We start from the raw sequence: 23,196 nt of genomic DNA on the forward strand, positions 1-23,196 counted from the left end.
ATCGGTTCATTCATACGGTTTTATTTCCAGGATTTTTGGTAACCCAAGTTCAACGTTAGTCATGCCGTTACACACACACCGATCAGAGATCTTCAGAAAGGCATTGGGTCTACTCTACACTGTAGTATTTCTGAGAAGAACCGCGCATATTCAGCACCAGTAATAATCAGATGCATTCCTTCACTACGCATGTCAAATTTTACAATCATCAACCGCTAATAATAATAATAAATAACGTAGAAAACTATTCTTTTACTTAAAACATTGAACTCCAGGATGGCTGAAACAATCAACTCTGGATGGAGGAGGTAACAGATTTAATATAGTTAACAAATACTAACGTGGTCATCATCATCATCATCATCATCATCATCATCCCAAATTGATTGTTTGACCAGCAAGGTATTATTACAAGACAGTCCCATACTTGGTCTACATTTGGTAGTTTAACCACTTTTTTAACATTTCAATGAACACTGCTGAATGTTTTTAATCTTACAAAAACAATAGCTGTATTTTTCCGCTGCACACTATCATCTGATCATGCTTTCTAACACGTCGCTGACCGAGAAGCACATCATCCCACAAAAGCTCGGATGGTGCATAAAAATGACAGGAGTTTATGCCAAAAACCACTTTTATAGCTGAAGGACGGCTGCGGTACAGTAGCACCATTTTCCAAAACCGGTGTTTCCCAACAGTGTTCCCGAAGGCACACCGACAGTACGCATTTTCAACCTCTAATCAAACACATCATCAGAACATTAGAAAAGACTCCAAATCCTGACGTTAACCAGTCAGATAAGGGAGACATCCAAAATATGGGTTGTTGGTGCGTCTTCAGGAACAGGGTTGGGAAACACCGTCCTAAACACTGAAGCGATAAGCTCAGAAATGCAAAACACCACCATTTTCATCCCTCATAAAACAATGTACAATCTATAAACACTTCCCTGTGACTAAAGGAATGGGTCAAATCAAAAACACTTTCTGTATATCCAGTCTGTCACTCTCCTAGACGTCTAACACTATACGTCGATGGAAAACAGCTTGTTTATACAATCAACTCAAGGTATTTATGAACTCAAAAAGATCTGGGTTAAGTATTAAATATCACATGAACAGTGTTATGTGTTACCAAACACATAAGCCAGTGATAATCAGCTGTTGTTGAACTATTAAACCACAAGCTGTTTCATGCTACACTGTAAAAAAACATCCATAAATTAGCAGTTTTCGTAATTTTGTAATTCATGTTTTTATCCTTTTGCATGTTTATTTCTGCTTTTGAATTGCTTTAGGAGATCTTGATCTATTTTCCAACAACTTTTAACCTTGAAAAGTTTTAAAAAGTGACTTTTATTGACATTTTTAATAGTTTAAAGTGATATTTTGTCTGGGTTGGTGTTGTATGTTATGCTACAAATACATTGTAATAAACTGCCAGTACATATTCTGTTATCCTACCTATCTATATACTATTTCATATATTATATTATTTCAAACTATACTAAAATGTCAATAGAAGTCACTTAGTTTAACTGTAGAGATGCAGTAAATGGCTCTCGAAGCGAATAGTTAACAGCAAATAGGCTAGTTTTTAACAACAGATGGCAATTTAGGCTAGCTGTTAATGACAGATTAGCTCGTTTTTAACATTGAACGGCAATTTAAGCTATAGTTTTTAACATTAGATGGCAATTTAGGATAGTTTTTAACATTCAATGGCGCTTATGTCTAGTTTTTAACATTAGACAGTACTTTAAGCTAACTTTTAACATTAGATGGGACTCTAGGCTTGTTCTTAAATGGCAGATTAGCTAGTTTTTAACATAGATGGCAATTTAAGATAGTTTATAACATTAAATGGCGCTCTAGGCCATTTTTTTTTTTTTTTTTTGATGACGATTTAGGCTAGTTTTTAACAATAGATGAGATTCTAGGCTAGTTTTAACAGCAGATTAGCTAGTTTATAACATTAGATGGTGCTCCAGGCTAGTTTTTAACAACAAATAGGCTAGTTTTTAAACAGCACATAGAGCTCTAGGCTAGTTTGTATTCATCAAATGGGGGTCTAGGCTAGTTTTTAAACAGCAGATGGTGTTCTGGGGTGGTTTTTAACATTAGATGGCGCTCTAGGCTAGTAGATTAACAGTAGATGACCCTCTAGGCCAGGGGTGTCCAATCTCGGTCCTGGAGGGCCAGTGTCCTGCTGAGTTTAGCTCCAACTAGCTTCAACACACCTGCCAGGAAGTTTCTAGTATATCTAGTAAGAGCTTGATTAGCTGGTTCAGGTGTGTTTAATTAGGGTTGGAGCTAAACTCTCTAGGACACCGGCCCTCCAGGACTAGTTTTTACACCCCTGCTCTAGGCTCTCAAACTGCAATCTAGGCTAGTTTTTAATATTAGATGGCGATGTAGGCTAGTTTATATATAAAAATTAGCCTATCTGCAGTTAAATACTAGCCTAGAGCATTGCATGATGCTAGAAACTAGACTATCTGCTCTTAAATACTAGCTTAAACGGTCGCATGATGCTAGAAACTAGCCTATCTGCTGTTAAATACTAGCCTAGAGCATCACCTGATGCTAAAAACTAGCCCATCTGCTGTTAAACGCTAGCTTAGAGTGTCGCATAATGCTAAAAACTAGCCTATCTGCTGTTAAATACTAACCTAGAGCATCGCCTGATGCTAAAAACGAGCCCATCTGCTGTTAAACGCTAGCTTAGTGCGTCGCATGATGCTAAAAAACTAGCCTATCTGCTGTTAAATACTAGCCTAGAGCATCGTCTGATGCTAAAAACTAGCCCATCTTCTGTTTAAAACTAGCCTATATAGAGCGCAGTCTGCTGTTGAATTTAACATTAAAAGTCAACAGAGCAGAGATCAACATCCCATAATGCAATTCACAACTGTAAATAAACCAAAAACACTGAAACTGTTAATGAAGAGATGTTTTTTTACAGTGTAGGGTCTCTTTTCAATATTCGTCTATGCTCAAAATCCAACATGTTCATTTCCATCAAACTGAACTTTCTACTGCTGATCTGAACCACAGGAGAGAAAAAAATAAATAAATCTGAAAACAGTAAATGAACGACAAACAAGAACATAAATAAAACCTCTCGACACTAAATGAAAACAATAAATAAATAAAAACGTAACTCAAAAAAACCAAAGAACTGACCACAGGTCTGTCTAAAGTGCATAGTATCACAGTGGTGTTTACATGAACGCCAAAACAAAAAGTGCTGGAGACTATTAGCTAGAGCGAGTGTGTTTGCCGAACGCCAAGCCACGATTTGATCCGAACAAACTATTTACACGGATTTTCAAGCATACCGTTTACATTGACAAGAGTTAATACAGCTGTTCTGCAAGCACATCAAAGCACTGAGGTAAAGACAGTTTAAAAAAGCAGCAAACAGTATTGCTCAAATACAAGAGATCACTGTTAGTAACGTCACCGAAATCACATGCAGCGTTTTCTATTATAAATTAATTAGTATTGCATGTGAAATATCTAGACACTTGATATCTATGGCTACATTTATGGTCCTACTGAATTCCATTTTGTTTATATACGTATATATTTTTAATGTTTATCAAATGAATCTCACAAAAGAATGTCTGGGTCATATTTCATTAGAAAAAGCTTAAGCGTCAATTTTTTTTTTATTCGTGTGAGTGTTTTCTCGCACAATCTTAGCTTTTAAATTAGCGCATTAAATACTTTAGATATTTTACTATTTAATTTGTGCATTAATGTAATGACAATTAGATTAGATGCTCTTTTTAAAACATGCAAATAGGATTATGAAAATAAAGTTGTTGCAAAAAAAAATTGTTTAAGAAATCGATTTTGAGATTTTCAAAATGCATTGTTCTCTATTGAAGCCACTTTGTAGCTTAGTGTTTTACAGCAGATGGCGCTTTAGGTTAGCTTTTAACATTAGATGGCGCCCTAGGATCGTGTTTAACAGTAGATAGGCTAGTTTTTAACATTAGCCAGGGCATTTTAGGCTAGTTTTTAACAACACATTGCAATTTAGGCTAGATTTTAACAGCAAATTAGCTAGTTTTTAACATTAGATGAAAATTTAGGCCAGTTTTTAAAAAATAGATGGCATTCTAGGCTAGTTTTAAACAACAGATAGGCTAGTTTTTAACATTAGATGGCGATTTAGGCTAGTTTTTAACATTAGATGGCATTCTAGGCTAGTTTTAAACAGTAGATAGGCTAGTTTTTAACATTAGATGGTGCTCTAGGCTAGCTTAACAACAGATAGGCTAGTTTCTAACATTAGATGTTGCTCTAGAATAGTTTTTAAACAGCAGATAGGCTAGTTTAACATTAGATGGCATTCTAGGCTAGTTTTAAACAACAGATAGGCTAGTTTTTAACATTAGATGGTGCTCTAGGCTAGCTTAACAACAGATAGGCTAGTTTTTAACATTAGATGGCGATTTAGGCTAGTTTTTAAACATTTGATGGGGCTCTAGGCTAGTTTTTAAACAGCAAATGGTGCTCTAGGCTAGTTTCTAACAATAGATTGCATTCTGTTAGTTTAACAGTAGATGGCGCTCTAGGCTATTTTTTAACAGTAGATTAACAATAAATGGCGCTCTAGGCTAGTTTTTTAACAGTAGATGGCACTCTGAGTTATTTATTTTCTTACAGCAGACTGTGATCTAGGCTAGTTTTTTAACAGTAGATGGTGCTCTAAGGCTAGTTTTTTTTTTAACAGCAGATAACGCTCGGCAAACTGTTTGTAAGGCATACATCGCCATCTGCTGTTGAAAACTAGTCTAGAATGCCACATGCTGCTAAAAACTAGCATATCTGCTGTTAAACACTAGCCTAAAGTGTTGTCTGATGCTAAAAAACTAGCCTAATCGCTGTTAAACACTAGCCTAGAGCGTTGTCTGATGCTAAAAAACTAGCCTATCTGCTGTTGAACACTAGCCTAGAGTGTTGTCTGATGCTAAAAAACTAGCCTATCTGCTGTTAAACACTACCCTAGAGTGTTGTCTGATGCTAAAAAACTAGCCTATCTGCTGTTAAACGCTACCCTAGAGTGTTGTCTGATGCTAAAAAACTAGCCTATCTGCTGTTAAACACTAGCCTAGAGTGTCATCTGATGCCAAAAATCTAGCCTATCTGCTGGTTAAAACTAGCCAAGAGCGCCTTCTGCTGTTGAAAACTAAGCTCAGAACTAATTCAAGAGAATAGCAATGCATTTTGAAACGCCAATCGCAAAATCCAGTCTTTAACGGACTCCGCCACAGTGCTAGGGGGATACGTCATGATAATGTCACACATCAAAAAAAGTTATGTCCTATAAATGTACAATATGTTCATTTTTTGTGTTGTATTTTTTGCGGTCTAAAACCTCATTCTTGGAGGTTGTGTGAGATTCACCCATCAGTCATATCATGTACATCAAGTTAGTTCAATAACTGTGTTAGTTGTTAGTACTAATAACAATAGTCTTCCGCCGAACAGCTGCTGACAAACCTGAAGTCCCTCAGGCGTCTGGTATGGCTGATTCACACAGCATGTGTGCGTCACTCACTAGAATAAGACTTATAAAAGTAGAAAAACCCCATTCAGACCATTCAGGTTCTGGATGTGGACGGTTTGGTGTTGTATACTGTGTATAGGCACAGCTGTTATAGTGCAATAGACACATACACACAAACACACTATTAAATCACATTAGGAAGTGCAAAGTCAAGTTAAAGGGACAGTTCACCCAAAAAATGACCAATATACTCGTAATTTACTCAGACTCAAGTGCTTCTACTGTTGAACACAAAACATGAAGTATGTTGGGGGGAAAAACAGCCATTGGCATCCATAGTAGGAACAAACAAATACTATGGATGTCAATGGATGTTTTTCCAGCATTCTTCAAAATATCTTCTTTTGTGTTCAACATTCTTCAGTTCATCTTCCTTCATGTTCAACAGCAGAAAGAAACTCACACCGAGTGAATGAGTAAATGATAACAGGATTTCATCAAATTTTTGGATGAACAGCCCCTTTAAAGCAGTCACACCTTACTGGCCCTGCACAGCCCTGTTCTCACTCAGGTCCTCTTTGGTCTTCTGAATGCAGGTGAAGATTTCTTTGAACAGGGCTTTGTACTCGGGCTGATGGAGCTGGTCGGAGAGGCAGGCGGTGTCTGTGGCGGAGCAGCTCTGGGATTTGGGCGTCTGGACGGCTTTATGGCTGAGGCTGTCGGCCCCGTGCTGGCAGCGGCGCAGCAGCTCCTCGTATTTGAGCTGCAGGGCGCTGTACTGAGCGTCCACCTCATTGAGCAGAGAGATGCCGCGCTGCTTGACGGCCTGAGCTCTGCGGATACAGGTGCGCTCGTGTCCACGTCGGATCTCCTCTGCTCGAGCTCCTCTGACGTAACTGTCGCTGCTGCAGCGGCGACGCCCCTGAGGAAACTCTGCCTCCTCCTCATATTCAGGCTCCACCCCCAGCCGCTCCTCTGCACTGAAGAAAACATTGTCGGGCAGCAGCGTGTCGGTCGGTCTAGAGCAGGATGACTCGGAGCGCCACAGCAGACGCAGCTCCTCCACCTCAGCCTCCAGCTCCGCCTGTCAATAGAGAAACCGCCAACAAACAGTTAGTGTGTCACATGTTACAAGCACTTAAACAAGCTGAAACTGTTATATTTTTAATGCTACAAGCATTATAATTTCTTGCCGATAAGGTTTTTAACTGGCTTGAAATGCTCACAGGCCTTAAAAAAAAACTTACTTCAGTAAAATTGTTGGGTAACGTGTACTTTTTGAGTACGTTTAAATAGGTGTACTTTTACTCTTACTCAAGTAAATTATTAGAGAAAAATCATTACTCTTACTTCGCTGCATTCCTCCGTTACTGCCAAATGATAATAAATATGATCCATATATTTTGTTAGCAAATATCACGAGGTGCCGCATTGGAGAGTGTTACGAACACGGTCGTTGGAGAGTGTTACGACCACGAATCTGATTGGTTTATTCTCAAAACACACCTATAACTCAATAAGAGAAAAAGCTCAACCCTGTTAGACCATGCACCACGGTGCAAAGCGGATTTTTCCCTCCTTAAAATAGCAAAAGTGAATTCTGAACTTCAACTGTATGTAGACGAGTAATATTTTCATCAGATACTTTTTTACTCTTACCTGAGTAACTTTTAAGATTGTTACTTTTACTTTTATATGAGTAAACATTTGCGCAAGTACTTGTACTTTGACTTGAGTATAGATTTTGGATACTCTACTCACCTCTGCCGAAACAATACAGCCGTAGTATACAGAGTGGAATTTTTCACCCTCCTGTGTAACATAGGATGAAACTGTGGAGTCTGTACCTGTCTGCGGCGGGCTCCCTCCAGCAGGCTCAGGCGGTCCTCCAGAGCACTGTTCTCCAGAACAGTTAGCTCAGTCTCTCGCTCTGCCTCCACCCGTCGGGCTCGCTCCGTCGCCAGCTGCTGCTTCAGCTTGTGGAGGCTGTGCTGAAGGGTGGAGGTCTCCTCTTCCTCCTCCACACACCGCTCACTGAGTACAGGCCACGACCGCTCCTCATGCAGACCCTCTGAGCTCCAGCTCCTGCAGGACAACAGGCATTTGATGAGGGAAATATTCAGTGTGGCAGAACTAGTTCACTGACTGGAGACATCATAAACCAGGGGTCACCAATCTCTGTCCTGAAGGGCCGGTGTCCCTGTAGGGTTTAGCTCCAACTTGCATCAACACACCTGGCTGGGTGTTTCAGGTAAACCTCGTAAGACCTTAATTAGCTCGTTCAGGCGTTTTTGATTAGGGTTGGAGCTAAAATCTGAAGGACACTGGCCCTCCAGGAACAAGTTTGGTGACCCCTGTCATAAGCACATCATAAAAGAAGAGCTACGGATGTAAAGTTAAGGTATGATGTTCCTAAATTCATACATTCATAACATGGTCGCAAGAGTATTAAAAAAATACACTCAAACATATAAAAACACTATAGTAAATACGACAGTGTTTCTAAATTATGCAACAGTAAAATACTTGAATTAATCTCACAACTGACCCAATACTATAGGATATATTTGTATTTATTATGGTTTATTAGTTTAGTATAGTTAATATTAAGGTATGCTGTAGCATTCATTAACAGAGTGAACTGCTAAACTAATAAATACCATAGTAAACTTCAAATTTGTGTACAATAAATTGTGGTGTATTGTAATATAATATACCCTATAGTTGTAGAAAACTACAGTATTGATTCATTTGTTTACTATAGTGGGTTTCAATAACACTAGAGTATTCACTATATTACTATAATATTTTTAATATGGGAACAGAAATGAGGAAAAGCATGATCCATTTAATTAAATCCAGCAATAAAAACAGAATAACATTTTTTCTCAGGCCTGTGTGTTTATGCTCTGTTATTTATGCTCTGTAGAAGCTCTGTCATGAAAACAAATTCCTCGTATGTCTGAACATACTTGGCAATAAAGGTCTTTCTGATTCTGATTCACTTTAAAATGCAAAAAATATGAAACTATTCATCGCCATACAAGTGACATTACTGAACCTCTACACATTTGATGTTGTAAATAGTTTTTTTTTTCTATTTATTAAAGAAAATTTCACATGGCACTTAGAGACTTTTGCAACCAAACTCTTCATTTATTATTAAACAACAATACAAATAAATAAATAAATAAAATAATAATAATAATAATAAACGGAGAGCTCCATTTTAATGATCTAGGTGCAAAATCTAGAGCGAAGGGCGCAAAAAAAGCATTAAGGGTGTGTCCGAATCGACTTCTGCTATTTTAAGGACGGGAAAATACTCTGCACCACAGCGCATGGTCTAACAGGGTTGAGCTTATTCTCTTAATGAGTTCTGGGTGTGTTTTGAGAACAAACCAATCAGAGTCTCGTCTCCCATTCCCTTTAAGATTCAGTTGCGTCGCTCCATAGCGCATTTTCTATTTACATGGCGGACTTTGTAAGTGGGAAAAACTGAACGCTTTACTTAAACAATGTGGCAGAAAACAGGAAAATTAAGGTTGCGCTGGTCTGAAAATAGCAACACGTCGGAGCAAACCGGGGCAAATATTGATGGATATTTATATATATATTGCGCCGGGTGTACGATAGGGCCATAGGTCTTAATGACATATTTTTCCTTTTAACAGGAATCAAAATAAATTAGAGAAAAAAAAATCTAAAATATAATTATGTTTTGTTCATTTCAAACATAATTATGTTTTATGTTTGTATATTAAGTTTGGTTCAATAATATATTAATTCAATTAAACCGTAGTTTAAAATGTTAAACTACAAACATTACGATAACAGGCTTTCTGTTTACTAAAACCGACTTTTACCATAAATATTATGAATATTTATATTTAAACCCACACAGATATATGCATCTATTAAACTAAAAATAAATAAAATATAATTAAAAGTAATAAAATATAAATTTCTTAATAAAATAATAATGATTAAAAGGGGGTGTGACTATAAAATAAAGTATATGTTTTCACTATGGAGTTTATTTATAATAAGAGATTTGTATGGAGCTATTTAGGTCAGACTATTTGTGAACCCATTCAAGGGCACAGCAGCTTTTCAAAGTAACGGTTACTTAACAAAATGGAGCATTCCAAGGTGGAGTTGACATTCTTCACAAGCCTTACAGTACAAACAGCACACAGAAATAAACCATTTAATTCCCGAGTTAGCCTTCTAGAAGACTAGAAAAGAACAAACTCCACCTTGGAAAACTAAAACTATACTTATGTTAAAATATATAGGGTGATGTACTTCATTTTTTTATGTTAGGCATCAAAATTATAAAGTAGAATGCACAAAATAGATAATCATTTTGAGATTCCAGAAGAAAATAAAGTGTTTAAAGTCCATGTGAACTTGAAGTTGATGAAACTTTTATTTCAGTATGTTGAAGTGCCTCCAATGGAAATGAAATATTGAGTAGGGGGCGGGGCTTTCTTTTGTGCATTATTTCTTTATGGCAAACTAACGGTAAGAGAGGGTATTAATTTGCAGTTGCTATGAAAGCCCTCAGGTTGACATCAACAGAAGGATCTCAACCCCAAACACGGAATCAAATGATCAGATTTTGATTGAAGACTACCAAAACAAACACTTCTTTCAGTGAATTACCTCACACGGATTAATTATTCACCATAAGAATAACAATGAGATAATCACAATCAAATAATCATCGTAAATGCTGAAGATACGCGAACTTTAAATTTGAACATTTAAATTAATCAATTAACTAATGTTAGCTGAAATAAGCTTAAAAAAATTCCCATTTTTAAAGTGAGATGCTAACGGTCTAATCTGATTCAATGATCTATGCTAAGCTAAAAGTGCTCCTGCCAGACCTAGTGACCAGCTGAATGGATTTAAAAAAATAAGACTTTTTTTATTTGCAATAGCACTTATTAACATGTTAGCTGAAATAAGCATAAACAATTCTCATTTTAAAAACAAGATGCTAACGGTCTAATCTGATTCAATGATCTATGCTAAGATAAGCTAACAGTGCTCCCGTCAGAATAGTGATGGGCTGAATCGATTAAAAAATAAGACTTTTTTTATTTGCAACAGCACTAATTAACATGCTAGCTCAAATAAGCATAAAGAACTCCCATTTTTAAAGTGAGACGCTAACAGTTTATTCTGATTCAATGATTTACGCTAAGCTAAACTAAAAGTGCTCCCGCCAGAATTAGTGATGGGCTGAATAGATTAAAAAAATAAGACTTTTTTTTATTTGCAACAGCACTAATTAACATGCTAGCTCAAATAAGCATAAACAACTCCCATTTTTAAAGTGAGATGCTAACGGTCTAATCTGATTTAATGATTTATGCTAAGCTAAGCTAAAAGTGCTCCAGCCAGAACTTGCGATCGGCGGAATGGATTAAAAAATGAAGACGTTTTTTATTCGCAACAGCACTAATTAAATATCCCCATATCTAACATTGGCCAACGCTGATAAACAGTCTTCTCTAATCTCTAAAAGCAAATGCAGTTGGATATATGCCATTAGCTTTTCACTGGCACTCAAAGAAGCCCGTAAGTATCTGCATGACCATCTCGCTGCACTGTTTTCTCCCTGCTCTGTGCAGATTACAGCAGGATTACTGGATTACAATAGAAGGGTCAGGTTAGATTATGATGTCTGGTTTGGAGGCCCTTGAGATGCCCAGTCAGCAGGACTGAACGCTGATACTCAGATCACAGGGGTCATCCATGAGCCGGACATCATGGAGAGACATGTCCACTTTAATTAGCTCGGTGACGGTAATGTAATTACAGCCCAGACCCCAGTAAAAGAAAAACAACCTGCTTTCCAGAGACAAGCTGTTTTCTTGTGGAAAATACAGGATCTCAAAATCTTGTTTTTTTTTTTAGAAAGCCTCATTTTACAAGTCTCCTAGAGTTAAGCAGTTTCCTTTAACCACTCTTTAATCCATTCAGCTGATTTCTTGGTCACTTTTAGCTTAGCATAATGAATTGAATCGGATTAGATCATTAGCATGTCGTCTTTCATATCTCTGAGGTTTCAAGGCACCTTATTACACAATGTAACTACAGAAGGCTCGAGGTTTAAACAGGAACATTATCAACACTGTTTTTAACAAAATGCTAATGGTCTAATCTGATTCCATTCATTATGCTAAGATAAGCTAAAAAAGTGACCCTGCCAAAACAAAACTAATTAAAAATAATAATAAAATTAAAATAATCGGCTGAATTAATTTAAAAATGGTTCAAGTTATCAGTTCAGCTATAGGTGACTTTTAAAATAAAATAAAAAAGCTCATTAGTCTCCTAGAGCTAAACAGTTGAACATTTTTTAATCCATCCAGCCGATTTCTTGTTCTGGGGGGACCCTTTTAGTAAAAGAGAGTGTTATACTTTAAATAAATATCAGTTCATAGGTGAATTCAGCCGTATTTCCCACCATCTTGAGCTCAAAGCCAACAGACACAGCTTCCACTTTTCAGCACAAGCAAGAACTTCAGCTCAAAGTAGGTCAAACTGGCACGTCGAGACATGAGTGTATGACTGTGTGTGTGATGCTGATGTGAATGATAGTGGTTTGTTGGCTCCACACTCACTTGTCTTGCTGCAGATCGTAGATTTCCTTCAGGCAGGACATGCTCTGGGCCCCGAGGGCTCGGCGTGCTGCTGTGAAATCCCTCCTGGACTGAGACGCCTTCAGCTCGTCCACCTGCTTCTGGAGGCTCTCCATATGAGTCTGCAGGCCGTCGATGGTCTCCGTCAGGCTGCGGATGGAGAATAATAAAGTTGCAGATGCTGTGAGAACTGCTTCTTTAATATATGCAACTGTGAAACTGCAGAATTTTAACTTCATGCCGACTTTAAACAAGTCAGACATGCACGATATGCAGAACGGGGGGTCATGAGGACTAAGATTGAGACCTTCTTTTTATTAATATATATATATATATATAGAGATAGATAGATAGATAGATAGATAGATAGATAGATAGATAGATAGATAGATAGATAGATAGATAGATAGATAGATAGATAGATAGATAGATAGATAGATAGATAGATAGATAGATAGATAGATAGATAGATAGATAGATAGATAGATATCTATATATATCTATATATATATATATCTATATATATCTATATATATCTATAGATAGATAGATAGATATCTATATATATCTATATATATATATATATATATATATATATATATATATATATATATATATATATATATATATATATATATATATATATATATCTATATATCTATCCAGGGGCGTTGCTAGACATAAAGCTCTACTGGGGCACGTACCCCAGTGAATTGGGTCTAGCGACGCCCCTGTATCTATCTATCTATCTATCTATCTATCTATCTATCTATCTATCTATCTATCTATCTATCTATCTATCTATATATATATTTTAAACCAGCCGGAACTGGCCTGATCCTCACCTCTGGATCCTGTGCTGGGACGTGCGGTTCTCCAGCACCAGCCGCTGGTTGCTCTTCTCCAGATCTCGAGCTGCCAGGTCCAGCTGCTCGTACACTTTGGCATGCTGGTCATTCATCTGCCGTAGGAGATCCACCTGCTTGGTCAGATACTGAAGAGGGAAACGCAGACAGAAACAAGACCTTAAATAATCATATTCAAATTCAGATGAGCTCAATGGATGCACACAATGTTAATACAATTATCGGTGAAAGACTGAATGTTTTCAAGCACCAAAACAGTTTTCAATACAGCTTTACTGTCCATACATTACATTTCATCAGGTTAAATTCTTATTTCTTCTCGAGGAAAAACTAAACAACTATTATGTTTTAATGACCATTTTTAAAAGACACACACAACAAATGGCATTCAGTGCAATATCCACAGGCATATTCAGATCAAGAATAATTTGAATGACAGGGATCACAGTTTGGCCCAAAAATACTCATTCGCTATCATTTTAAAGCTTTTTATTTTACATTATCCCACAAACAACTATGCCTTACCTATTTTTCAGATGGTTTAATTGCTTCAAATATGTAACATAATTAACATACAATCATTTTATCTGCTTTTATAAGGATAGCTCAGAATAAATAAGTAAAAAAAGTACATTAAAGCAGACAACTTATTTGCATGTAATTCATTATATAGATAGATAGATAGATAGATAGATAGATAGATAGATAGATAGATAGATAGATAGATAGATAGATAGATAGATAGATAGATAGATAGATAGATAGATAGATAGATAGATAGATAGATAGATAGATAGATAGATAGATAGATAGATAGATAGATAGATAGATAGATAGATATGGATATAATAATAGAGAGATATAAATGTAACAGAATGGAGCATTTCTGGTTTCCTAAACAGTGCATCATCAGACCGGTCTCATGCTCGTCTTATGACTCCTCAGTATCTTCCTCACCATTGTTTTCAGTCTCCTCATTTAAACATTAGATGTTCAGACTACAAGTGTGAATCATTTCAATGAATCAGATCACACTGGCCATCTCAGAGAATGTCTTAAAAACTTGTTTGCATTATTATATTGAATTGCATCCTGAAGCCAAGCTCTACTTTGAATCATTAAATATTGGCGCAGTTCTTCAGGGATCCAAGAGTATTTTTCAAATTCATCTTCTTATAGAGATTTTTTAAAAGTCTTGGTTAAACCATTAATAAAGCTTGAACAAATCCAAACCTGCTAGGACAGGGATGGGCATGGAGAGTTTTGATTCCACCTTATTCAAACACACCTGAACAAGCTGAACCAGGTCTGGGTGTTACTAAAAAACAACAATCAAAAAAGGTGGTGCGTTTTAATTAATCAAGTCTGAACTTGCCTATCTTTGTGCGAGGAGGAGTATCACAGCATTACAAATCAGGCAAAAAGACAAACGTTTGAGACAGTGTTTAACAAAAAAAACTTATGAGAAATGACTGCAATACTATGAAACATTGTAAATGACAAAAGTAAACACTCTCCATTTAAAGGGGACCTATTATGCCCTCTTTTTACAACATATAAAATAAGTCTCTGATGTTTTTAGAGTGGGCATGTGAAGTTTCAGCTCAATATACCACACAGATAATGTTTCATAACTCTTTGAAACTGCCCTTTAAGGCTTTGATCCTAATTGTGTTGTTTTGGTGACTGTCGCTTTAAATTCAAATCACACTGTGCTCTTTCTAAAAGAGGGCGGAGCTATAAATGCCTGTGTGTCAGCATAGTGGCAGATTCAAAAACAAGACTAATGTCATATGCTAATGAGGGAGAGATGGTCACTAATGGGCGGGGCTTTCCCCCTCTGATGCATATCTGTCAACCCTGGGATATGAAAATACGGGATAACTCATTTTGCATAGGAGGGGGAACAACTCCTGTAATGGAAAGGAAGGGAATCCCGCCATTTTTATATTGATTTAAAAGTGTTTTCATGCCTAAATATAATGAAAGCACAGAACAGATTCACATTTAAGAGTGGTGGTTTGGCGGTAAGTGTTGCATAAAGGGAGCATCGGCTGTTTTATGTATATTGCCACCCTTCATAGAAAGATTAAAAATACTGGAGAAAAAAAACGGGAAAATATCTTTACAGGATGATAGCAAGATAGAACTGTAAAAGTATAGGGGAAATGCCAGTAAAAACCGGAATGGTTGACAGGTAGGCTCTGGTGACACGTACAAAGGGAAAATGACAATCAAAGTGTTTCAAGTGTGATGATAAAAAATACAGTTAATCAATTTTATCCATTAGAAGCTAGTAATATTCAGTCTTCTGCCACACAACTGTGTTTAAACCCCTTATCAAAGTGATATTTGCATTAATACCCTTTATAAGTTAATCAAGAAAGTCACAAAACTGCACTGGTTTTCAGAAATTCCTATGAAACTCCACAGCTAAATGTTAATGCGGCTGTCAAACGCTTCTCTGCTCTGTTAATGTTTTACTACAAGAGATGAAAGAGAAAGTTCATGCTGTTAAAACTTCCCAGTACACGGTTTAATATTTAACTAGGGAGACAATGAACTGGAGAATACAGTCAAGTGTGTCTGAAACCATTATTACAGCATGCAAACCAGCTATAATAACACCGGATTCAAGAAGCTTTTAATCCAAAGCTGATCGAGTCTACTGAAGATGCAAAACCCAATATTATATATACAGTTGAAATCAAAATTATTCACCCTCATGTCATTTTTTATTTATTTATTTATTTATTTATATTTCCCAAACTTTTAGCAGAGCAAGGAATTTTCACAGTATTTCCTATAATATTTGTTCTTCTGGAGAAAATCTTATTTGCTTTATTTCGGCTAGAATAAAAGCAGATTCTAATTATTTTAAAACCATTTTAAGGTCAATACTATTAGCCCCCTTTAGCAACATTATTTTGATTGTCTGCAGAACAAACCATCATTATGCAATGACTTGCCTAATTAACTTAATTAAGCCTTTAAATGTCACTTTAAGCTGTAGAGAAGAATATCTAGTCAAATATTATTTACTATCATCATGGCAAAGATAAAATAAATCAGTTATTAGAAATTACTAGTCTTGAAAATTAAACTAGTTAGTCTAGTAAGTAAATTTGTTAGAAATCAGTCTAATTAGTGAGAAACCATAGATATTTACATTAGATGTCGCCTATGCTATTGTTGTCTATTGGAAGGAATGCGCCAACAGAGCTGCCATTTTAGTACAGGGTAGCACTCCTTTGAAATAAATACAGGACCAAGGTGCAGTGGAGGGCTGTGGCCATCCAGAGCCAGAGATATATACACATATATGCATACATCTATGATCGGGAGTTTTCCCAGTGGTCAGTATAATTAACGCTTGATCCCCTCTGAAGTACATGAAAACAAGATGTATAGGGGGTCAGCCCTTTAATCATGAGAAACAGATCAATCTGATCTGAATTTTAAATAATAATGTTAATAATTAAAATGATAGATAATATAAATATACATTTGACCACTCCTGTTTTGGTTTATACCATGGTGAATGCATAATTGCGCCAATTAGTCTATGCTAGAGAAAAAAATAATCCTTCAGTAGTCTGAAACTGCAGATCTAAAGCACCAAGTTTTCTTGTAAAATAGGTGGTTGCTTCTACATACAACCTAAAGGTAAAGCCAAAGTAGATGCATAGTTTGACCTACAGTAACCTCTGAAACAGCCAATCAGAGGATACTGTAGGTCAGAAAACACGAAATATCCCTCAAAACACTGTTTATACATTAATAAATTGGATGTAATGTAAATAAATAAATAAATGACTGAAGCAGCATTACTAGCATAACCCCCCCCCTCCCCCCCCCCCTCGATGGTCAATTTGCATACTGATGTAATGTATATTACAATGTACATAATGCCATTCTGTGCACAATACTGTAGTAGTATGGCACTGTAAACATTACACTGCATAAGATCGCCCTGTCATGCCAGGCCAAACGAGACAGTGTTAATGTATTTATTTCTCAGGCCTGGTGTCGTGCCAGACAAACACACACACGCACGCACACCCACACAGAAATAGGAGGGCTGCAGCACTACGTCCTCACAGTGAGGAGGAAAGAGGATCAAGCAGGAAATCTCCCGCTGTTACGCACGTCCTCTGAAGAGAAAGAGTAACAGCACAGCACACAAACACACGATCCAGCCTGTGCATTAGACGACTGACGGGTAGACTTTCCAGGACTTCAGGTTAAAACATTATGTGAATAACTGGATTCTAAGGACTTTCCTCCAACCTGGAGATGGCAAACCACCTTTTTCTGGTGGAGCACCATGTTTAGAAATGTGTTGAAAAAATCATCAGCAAATAATAAGCTAATGCTAGGTTCAGATTGCACAATAAAAATAAAAAGAAAAAATCTTCAGCACTTGGTAAACGTAAAAAGAATACAAATTTCACAGGAGGGCTCATAATATTGCAATTATTTGTGTGTGTGTAAGAGACAGAGAGAGAGAGAGAGAGACTGTGTGTTTCCTTCATTGCTCTGCACAGATGTATATTTCTGCTGGCATGAGTATGAGTATGTTATGGCCTCAGCAGTGAGAGTGTGTGTGTGTGTGTGTGCTGTGTGTGTGGGAGAGTGCGTGTTGTAATCTGGGGAGAGTGTGTGTTGTGATCTGAGCTGTGTGTGTGTGTGTGTGTGTGTTTTGTTTATCAGAAGCTTCACCTCAATCTCTTGCAGCTGCTCGTGATTGGTGGAGTACATGTGCTGAAGGCCCTGCTCCAGCTCATGGTTCCTGTCCAACAGAGTCTTGCCCAGCTCAGCAGCCAAGTGCAGATCTGTCACACACACACACGCACACACACACACACAGAAGAGTGAAGATGGAGGAAAAACAAAAATGATCGTTTTAATGCCATCTCAGCAGCATTTGCTATATTCATGCCAACACTTGTACTAAGTAATCAACATACATATATATATATATATATATATATATATATATATATACACATACATACATACATACATACATACATACATACATACATACATATATATATATATATATATATATATATATATAGTGTGTATGTACACAGTTCAGAATAAGAATATTGTTTCATTTTACATAAATACATATTAAGCTTAGGCCTGTCATGATAAATTATTATTGTTGTTATGTCCATTTAAGTGTTCTTGTGGTCTTGTGAGAGTGGGAATAGAGTGGAGGAGGATTAGAAAAGATTATTTACATGAATACTGAAATTATTCTGCAAATAGTTGATATGAAAATAATAAAAATATTGCTAAAAATAAAATCAGCTTTTCTTCATCCAGCAATAACCATTGATTGCTTTTAAACCTGAGCTCTTTGACTGATAAAGCTGAGATTAGATAAGACGACAGAGGCTGCCCAATCAGCTAAGGAAACGTGATGGCCAAAACATGTTGCATCATCAAAAATTATTGTGGTCGACTTTCTGCGCAATAAGCTGATATATTGATTATTATTACGACAGGCATGGTTATGCTGAATAATGATGCAACAAAATTCCACACATATCTAGGTATTTTTCTTTATAAATGTTATTGGAATATATGATATATTATAAGGCAGAATACTGTATCTGACACATATTCTGTAAATAACAAATCATTTCACATCTTTGACCTGCACATAATAATAACATGAGTTCCTTCAAAACAAATACATATTAACACTGCTTTGGACAGAAAGGAGAAAAAAAGCATCCTGCCAAGTGCAAAGTCAGAGTAAAAGAATCAATCCTATTATAATCAGAGGATTAAAAGCATTATCTTCATTATATTTACAAAATAAAACACTTTTTAGCATTACATTTTTGTATTTATTCTGAAATAAATATGCAAATAAAACACCAAATGGGATACATCATGTACAGTACACAAAGACGCACACGCCATGTGGCAATAGAATAAGGGCTTGTTTTTTTACATTAGTTAACAAATTAACAAAGCATGTCTATAGTTGATGTACATTACCAGACGTTAAACACTAATCTATATAGTATTAAAATTAATGCTGTTAAGACAAACAAATGCCATTTTGTTAGTTAACAAATTAGTTAAATTGAACACTTATTTAATCAGTTGCTTGAATCATACATTAAAAAATATTATATTTGTAGGAAATATTACAGTGCTTTTAAACCATACTATAGTAAGGTGTGTTATATTGTATATATTATAGTATTTTGTCTCCATTTTATATTATTAGTTGACAAATTAAACACTTATTTAAAGGTGCAGTATGTAAGTTTGACATCCAGTGGTTGAACTAGGTATTGCACTCCTGGATCAAAACAAACGCAAGCGCAGGTTGCCAGATTGAGGACAGGAGTGAGTGATTTAAACCGTATTACCCGATAGAAGGTATATTTCCATATTAAAAGGAGTTTTTGTCATAACCAACACCTCAAATTGATATATTAGAAACAGCTATTTCTCACAGCTGAACAACAGAAAAATGACAATGATCACCTCAGGTACACCTCATGTGTCTCATTTCGGAGTCTGCTACTGTCCACCGGAGGTCTCATTTCAGTCACGGACGCATGCTTTCAGAGCCTTCATGACTGAATGAATTAATGAAATACGCTGTTTTCCAGCAAGGCAACCCGAGTGCTGAAATATAATTGGCTAAACTGGCAGTGGGCGGGTTAAAAGAACCAAAACAAAGACAGACGCTCCGACATGAAAAACACATTGTCAAGGCAGAATATCTGACTTCAGCATTGTTTTTGTTCACTTGGCATGTTTCTTATATATCTGCAAACATATTATGGTATTTTTATCCTTTAGAAGAGTCAAAACTTACATACAGCACCTTAAAATAGTTCATGCATTGGAAAAATACTACATTTACAGTAAGCTACAATACTACTGTATAATAAAACATTATATTGTATATATTGTCGTATTTTTATATTATAATACAGTATTTACAACACTTTGTTAATAAACACTAAAGCACAGTGTAGTTTTAACCATAATAAACTGTAATAAATACTGAAGTATACTTTAGATTTTACTACAGTAAACTGTGGTGTATTATAGTACAGCATGTATGGCTGTAGAAAATAAAAGGCAGTACTGGTCATAATCAGTTTATATTACTATAGTTGCTGTGTTACTATAGATTTACCACAACAGATTGACTATAGTATGTATGTTACTACAGTATAAAGTACTAGAGTATTTTTTCATATGGGATTTAATGATATTTAAAGCCATCAAACCAATTAATGAATACTTTAAGTTTTAAACTGCTCAAACAACACACTCATCTGTGACACAAATACTCACAAGCAAGCATCTCGAAGTCTAAAATGTTTCAATATTTTTTTAGGGAATTTACCATGTTTTTTTAAACTTTGATAGGATGGTGAAGATTACAGACAGGAGAGTGTGTTGGGACGTCGACAGGAGGGTTTGGCAGAGATTAGGGTATGGTTGGTTTATATTTGCACATTTTGATTTTCTTAATAAGATAACTTAAGAAAAGTAGTCTTTGCAAATACTCTAAATAGGGTAATCATATTAGCGGCCAAGGACTCTTACAATATTTTTCAGTCAATTAAATAGTGCTAATGTTGTTTTAAAGTCATACCTGCATGAATTTCCAGAGTCAATATTCAAATTAGCGTGGTAAACAATATAGGGATCACACAAGTTGTCATTGAATGAATGTACGAATATAAAACCAACTTTCCCTTAAATCGTAAAAGGATTGAGGTAAAGTTTGGCTTTAAACTCACACACTTATTCATTTTAACAGTCCATATATTGTTTACCACACTACTTTAAATATTCGGTCTGAAATTGCATATAAATATGACTTCAAACAATATTAGCACTATTTAATTAACTGTGTACTTTGTTGTACTTTGATAGACATTGGCTGGTAATATGCTTTCCCTATTTTAATTTGCAAATAATATTTTTCTGAAATTGGAATGAGTGATTATAAAACCAAATTTAGCTCAATTGGAAACAGACATCGAGCCGGGAATCGAACTCAGGTCACTGTGAGCGCCTCAGCACTATGTCTACGCACGTAACCACAACCTTTCAAGCGTTTCAGCATAATTTTTTTTGTTTTGTTTTGTTTTCATCATCATACTCCATTATCATCATCTTTTTTTTTCTTTGTTTCATCATCATCATCATCTGATGACGTCAGTGGTGCGCATTTAAAGGGCTTCAATGGGCGTGACCTTCAGTTAGACAGATTACACACTGCTTGGATTATCGCCTCATTAACCTGTATTTCATTTACATCACTCAACATTTAAACCATACAGTTTCCCCTGAATATTTCACCTGACCTTCGCGAAATTCAGGCTGTAACCCGTTCAGGCTGTAACGTTATCCCGGTGGATGCTGAACATATTGTAGCCTGACTACAACCGTTAACTGCAACATTTATGATAAAACGTTACCTTGTACATTTCTTTAAATCGTCTCATCCTGTAGCAGTTTATATGTGTGTGTTATAAATGATGTGTGCATTCTAAATGGAGTTTGTTTTACCGTGCTCCAGGTCTTTTCTGCTGTACCACAGCTCCTCCTCACTGCGGTCAAAGTCCTCCTCTACTATCACGTCCGTCAGCATCTCGACTCCCGCTAAAGCTCCTACAAGAACCGCCTGTCTGCTCTCTTTCCCCGTGTATTTTAAGACATCGGCGCTTTGTCTGCGGTATAAACGCCGGTGAGTGGCAGCTTCAGTCCCTGGCGGTGAGAAGAAGCGGCGCCCGCGGCAACGTGGCAGAGTCAGACTCAGCACTGGGCGAACACTGGATAACAACAAGAGCGGACTGCCTGCTGGCCAATCAGAGGGCGAGGGCGGGATCTGCGCGGCGTCTTGGCCAATGAAAATCTACTAGTGGATCGATTTGCGTACAAGCCACGCCTTAGTTTTGGAATATCAGGAAGTGGTGCAGTGCCTTGTTTTTGGATGGGGTGAAATGAAGCTATGTTATGGATGTACTCAACTGAAAAACATGTATTTTGCTCATGTTTTTTGATATAGTCAATGGAATTAACTAATATGGATCACATATCAGCTACTGCACGAGTTTTATAATAACGTCTCCTTGTATTATTATTATTATTATTATTTAGCTTTGACAGACTAGTTTCCATCAGTCCCAGCATCATGAGGAACTTTGCTCATCCCGCCGCTTTGGCTTATTGCATGACGACGCTCGGTGCAGGCATGATGAACAGCATTTTCAGTTTCTACTATGTGAAGCTGTTCTTAAATAAGTACAGGATATCAGAGGCGGCTTTCCACCAGTCACAGGTGAGCATTCATATCTTTTAACATGAACTTCTACAGTGTAAACTCTTTGTATATAACTTTTTCTTAAGTCCACACAAGACTTAAATCATCTACTAGCACCATAAGCTCTAAAAAACACCAAAACAGTTTGTGGGCGGGATCTGCAATTTTTTTAGCCAATCAGAAACAGCCGTTGCCTGTCAGTCACTTGTTCTATTTGTCATTCTGACATGGGATTGGCTGGCTTTTGTTTGCAGGCGTAGAGTGGGCGGTGTCGGAGTGTTAATATTAATTTATTCATTTTCTTTTCGGCTTCGTCCCTTTATTAATAAGGGGTTGCCACAGCGGAATGAACCGCCAACTTATCCAGCATATGTTTTACGCAGCTGACGCCCTTCCAGCCGCAACCCAACAGTGGGAAACACCCATACACATTTTTTCACTACCAATTTAGCTTATTCGATTCCCCTAAACCGCATGTGTTTGGACTGGGGGGAAACCAGAGCACTCGGAGGAAATCCACAAGAACACTGGGGGAACATGCAAACTCCACACAGAAATGCCAACTGACCCAACCGGGGCTTGAACTAGCAACCTGTTTGCTGTGAGTCGACAGTGCTACCCACTGTGCCACCGTGACTCCCTGAAGTGTTAATATGGGTTTTCTAATTCAGTGTATTACATTTTAGCTTTTTTTAATATTCACTATTGCATTATGAACCTCGTTTATACAATAATGTGAATTAGATTTTGACAATATTGCAGTAAAGCAGTGTCCCGAAACGCAAGTTTTGTTCAGGCGTCAGCATGGTCAACATAATT

At 36.7% G+C, this 23,196-nt stretch overlaps 2 protein-coding genes across 2 annotated transcripts in view; one reads left to right on the forward strand and one right to left on the reverse strand.

Moving 5' to 3' along the window:
• On the reverse strand, positions 1–21,872 carry cdr2a (cerebellar degeneration-related protein 2a). Its single transcript, XM_056454306.1, has 6 exons — positions 21,624–21,872; positions 17,775–17,887; positions 13,032–13,180; positions 12,169–12,336; positions 7,375–7,612; positions 1–6,611 (listed from the first exon to the last, which is right to left on the reverse strand). Exons 1-6 carry the CDS (start codon positions 21,703–21,705, stop codon positions 6,066–6,068), a joined length of 1,296 nt encoding a protein of 431 aa, XP_056310281.1. The 5' UTR covers positions 21,706–21,872; the 3' UTR covers positions 1–6,065.
• mfsd13al (major facilitator superfamily domain containing 13a-like) overlaps positions 21,710–23,196 on the forward strand; it is a 17,822-nt gene continuing 16,335 nt past the window's right edge. The window contains exon 1 of the mRNA XM_056454304.1: positions 21,710–22,395. Coding sequence (XP_056310279.1) covers positions 22,249–22,395 — 147 coding nt within the window. The 5' untranslated portion in view covers positions 21,710–22,248. The remainder of the gene's footprint in view (positions 22,396–23,196) is intronic.

This window comes from Danio aesculapii, chromosome 3, assembly GCF_903798145.1.
Source record: "Danio aesculapii chromosome 3, fDanAes4.1, whole genome shotgun sequence".
Lineage (NCBI taxonomy): Eukaryota > Metazoa > Chordata > Actinopteri > Cypriniformes > Danionidae > Danio > Danio aesculapii.

What these genes read in the sequence shown, in the direction of transcription:
- cdr2a (XM_056454306.1), bottom strand. Translation starts at nt 21,705, where the DNA reads ATGCTGACGGACGTGATAGTAGAGGAGGACTTTGACCGCAGTGAGGAG. An exon ending in AGCAGCTGCAAGAGATTGAG is followed by an intron (nt 13,181 to 17,774) that starts GTGAAGCTTCTG and finishes TTCCCTCTTCAG; the next exon opens with TATCTGACCAAGCAGGTGGA. An exon ending in TACGATCTGCAGCAAGACAA is followed by an intron (nt 7,613 to 12,168) that starts GTGAGTGTGGAG and finishes GTTGTCCTGCAG; the next exon opens with GAGCTGGAGCTCAGAGGGTC.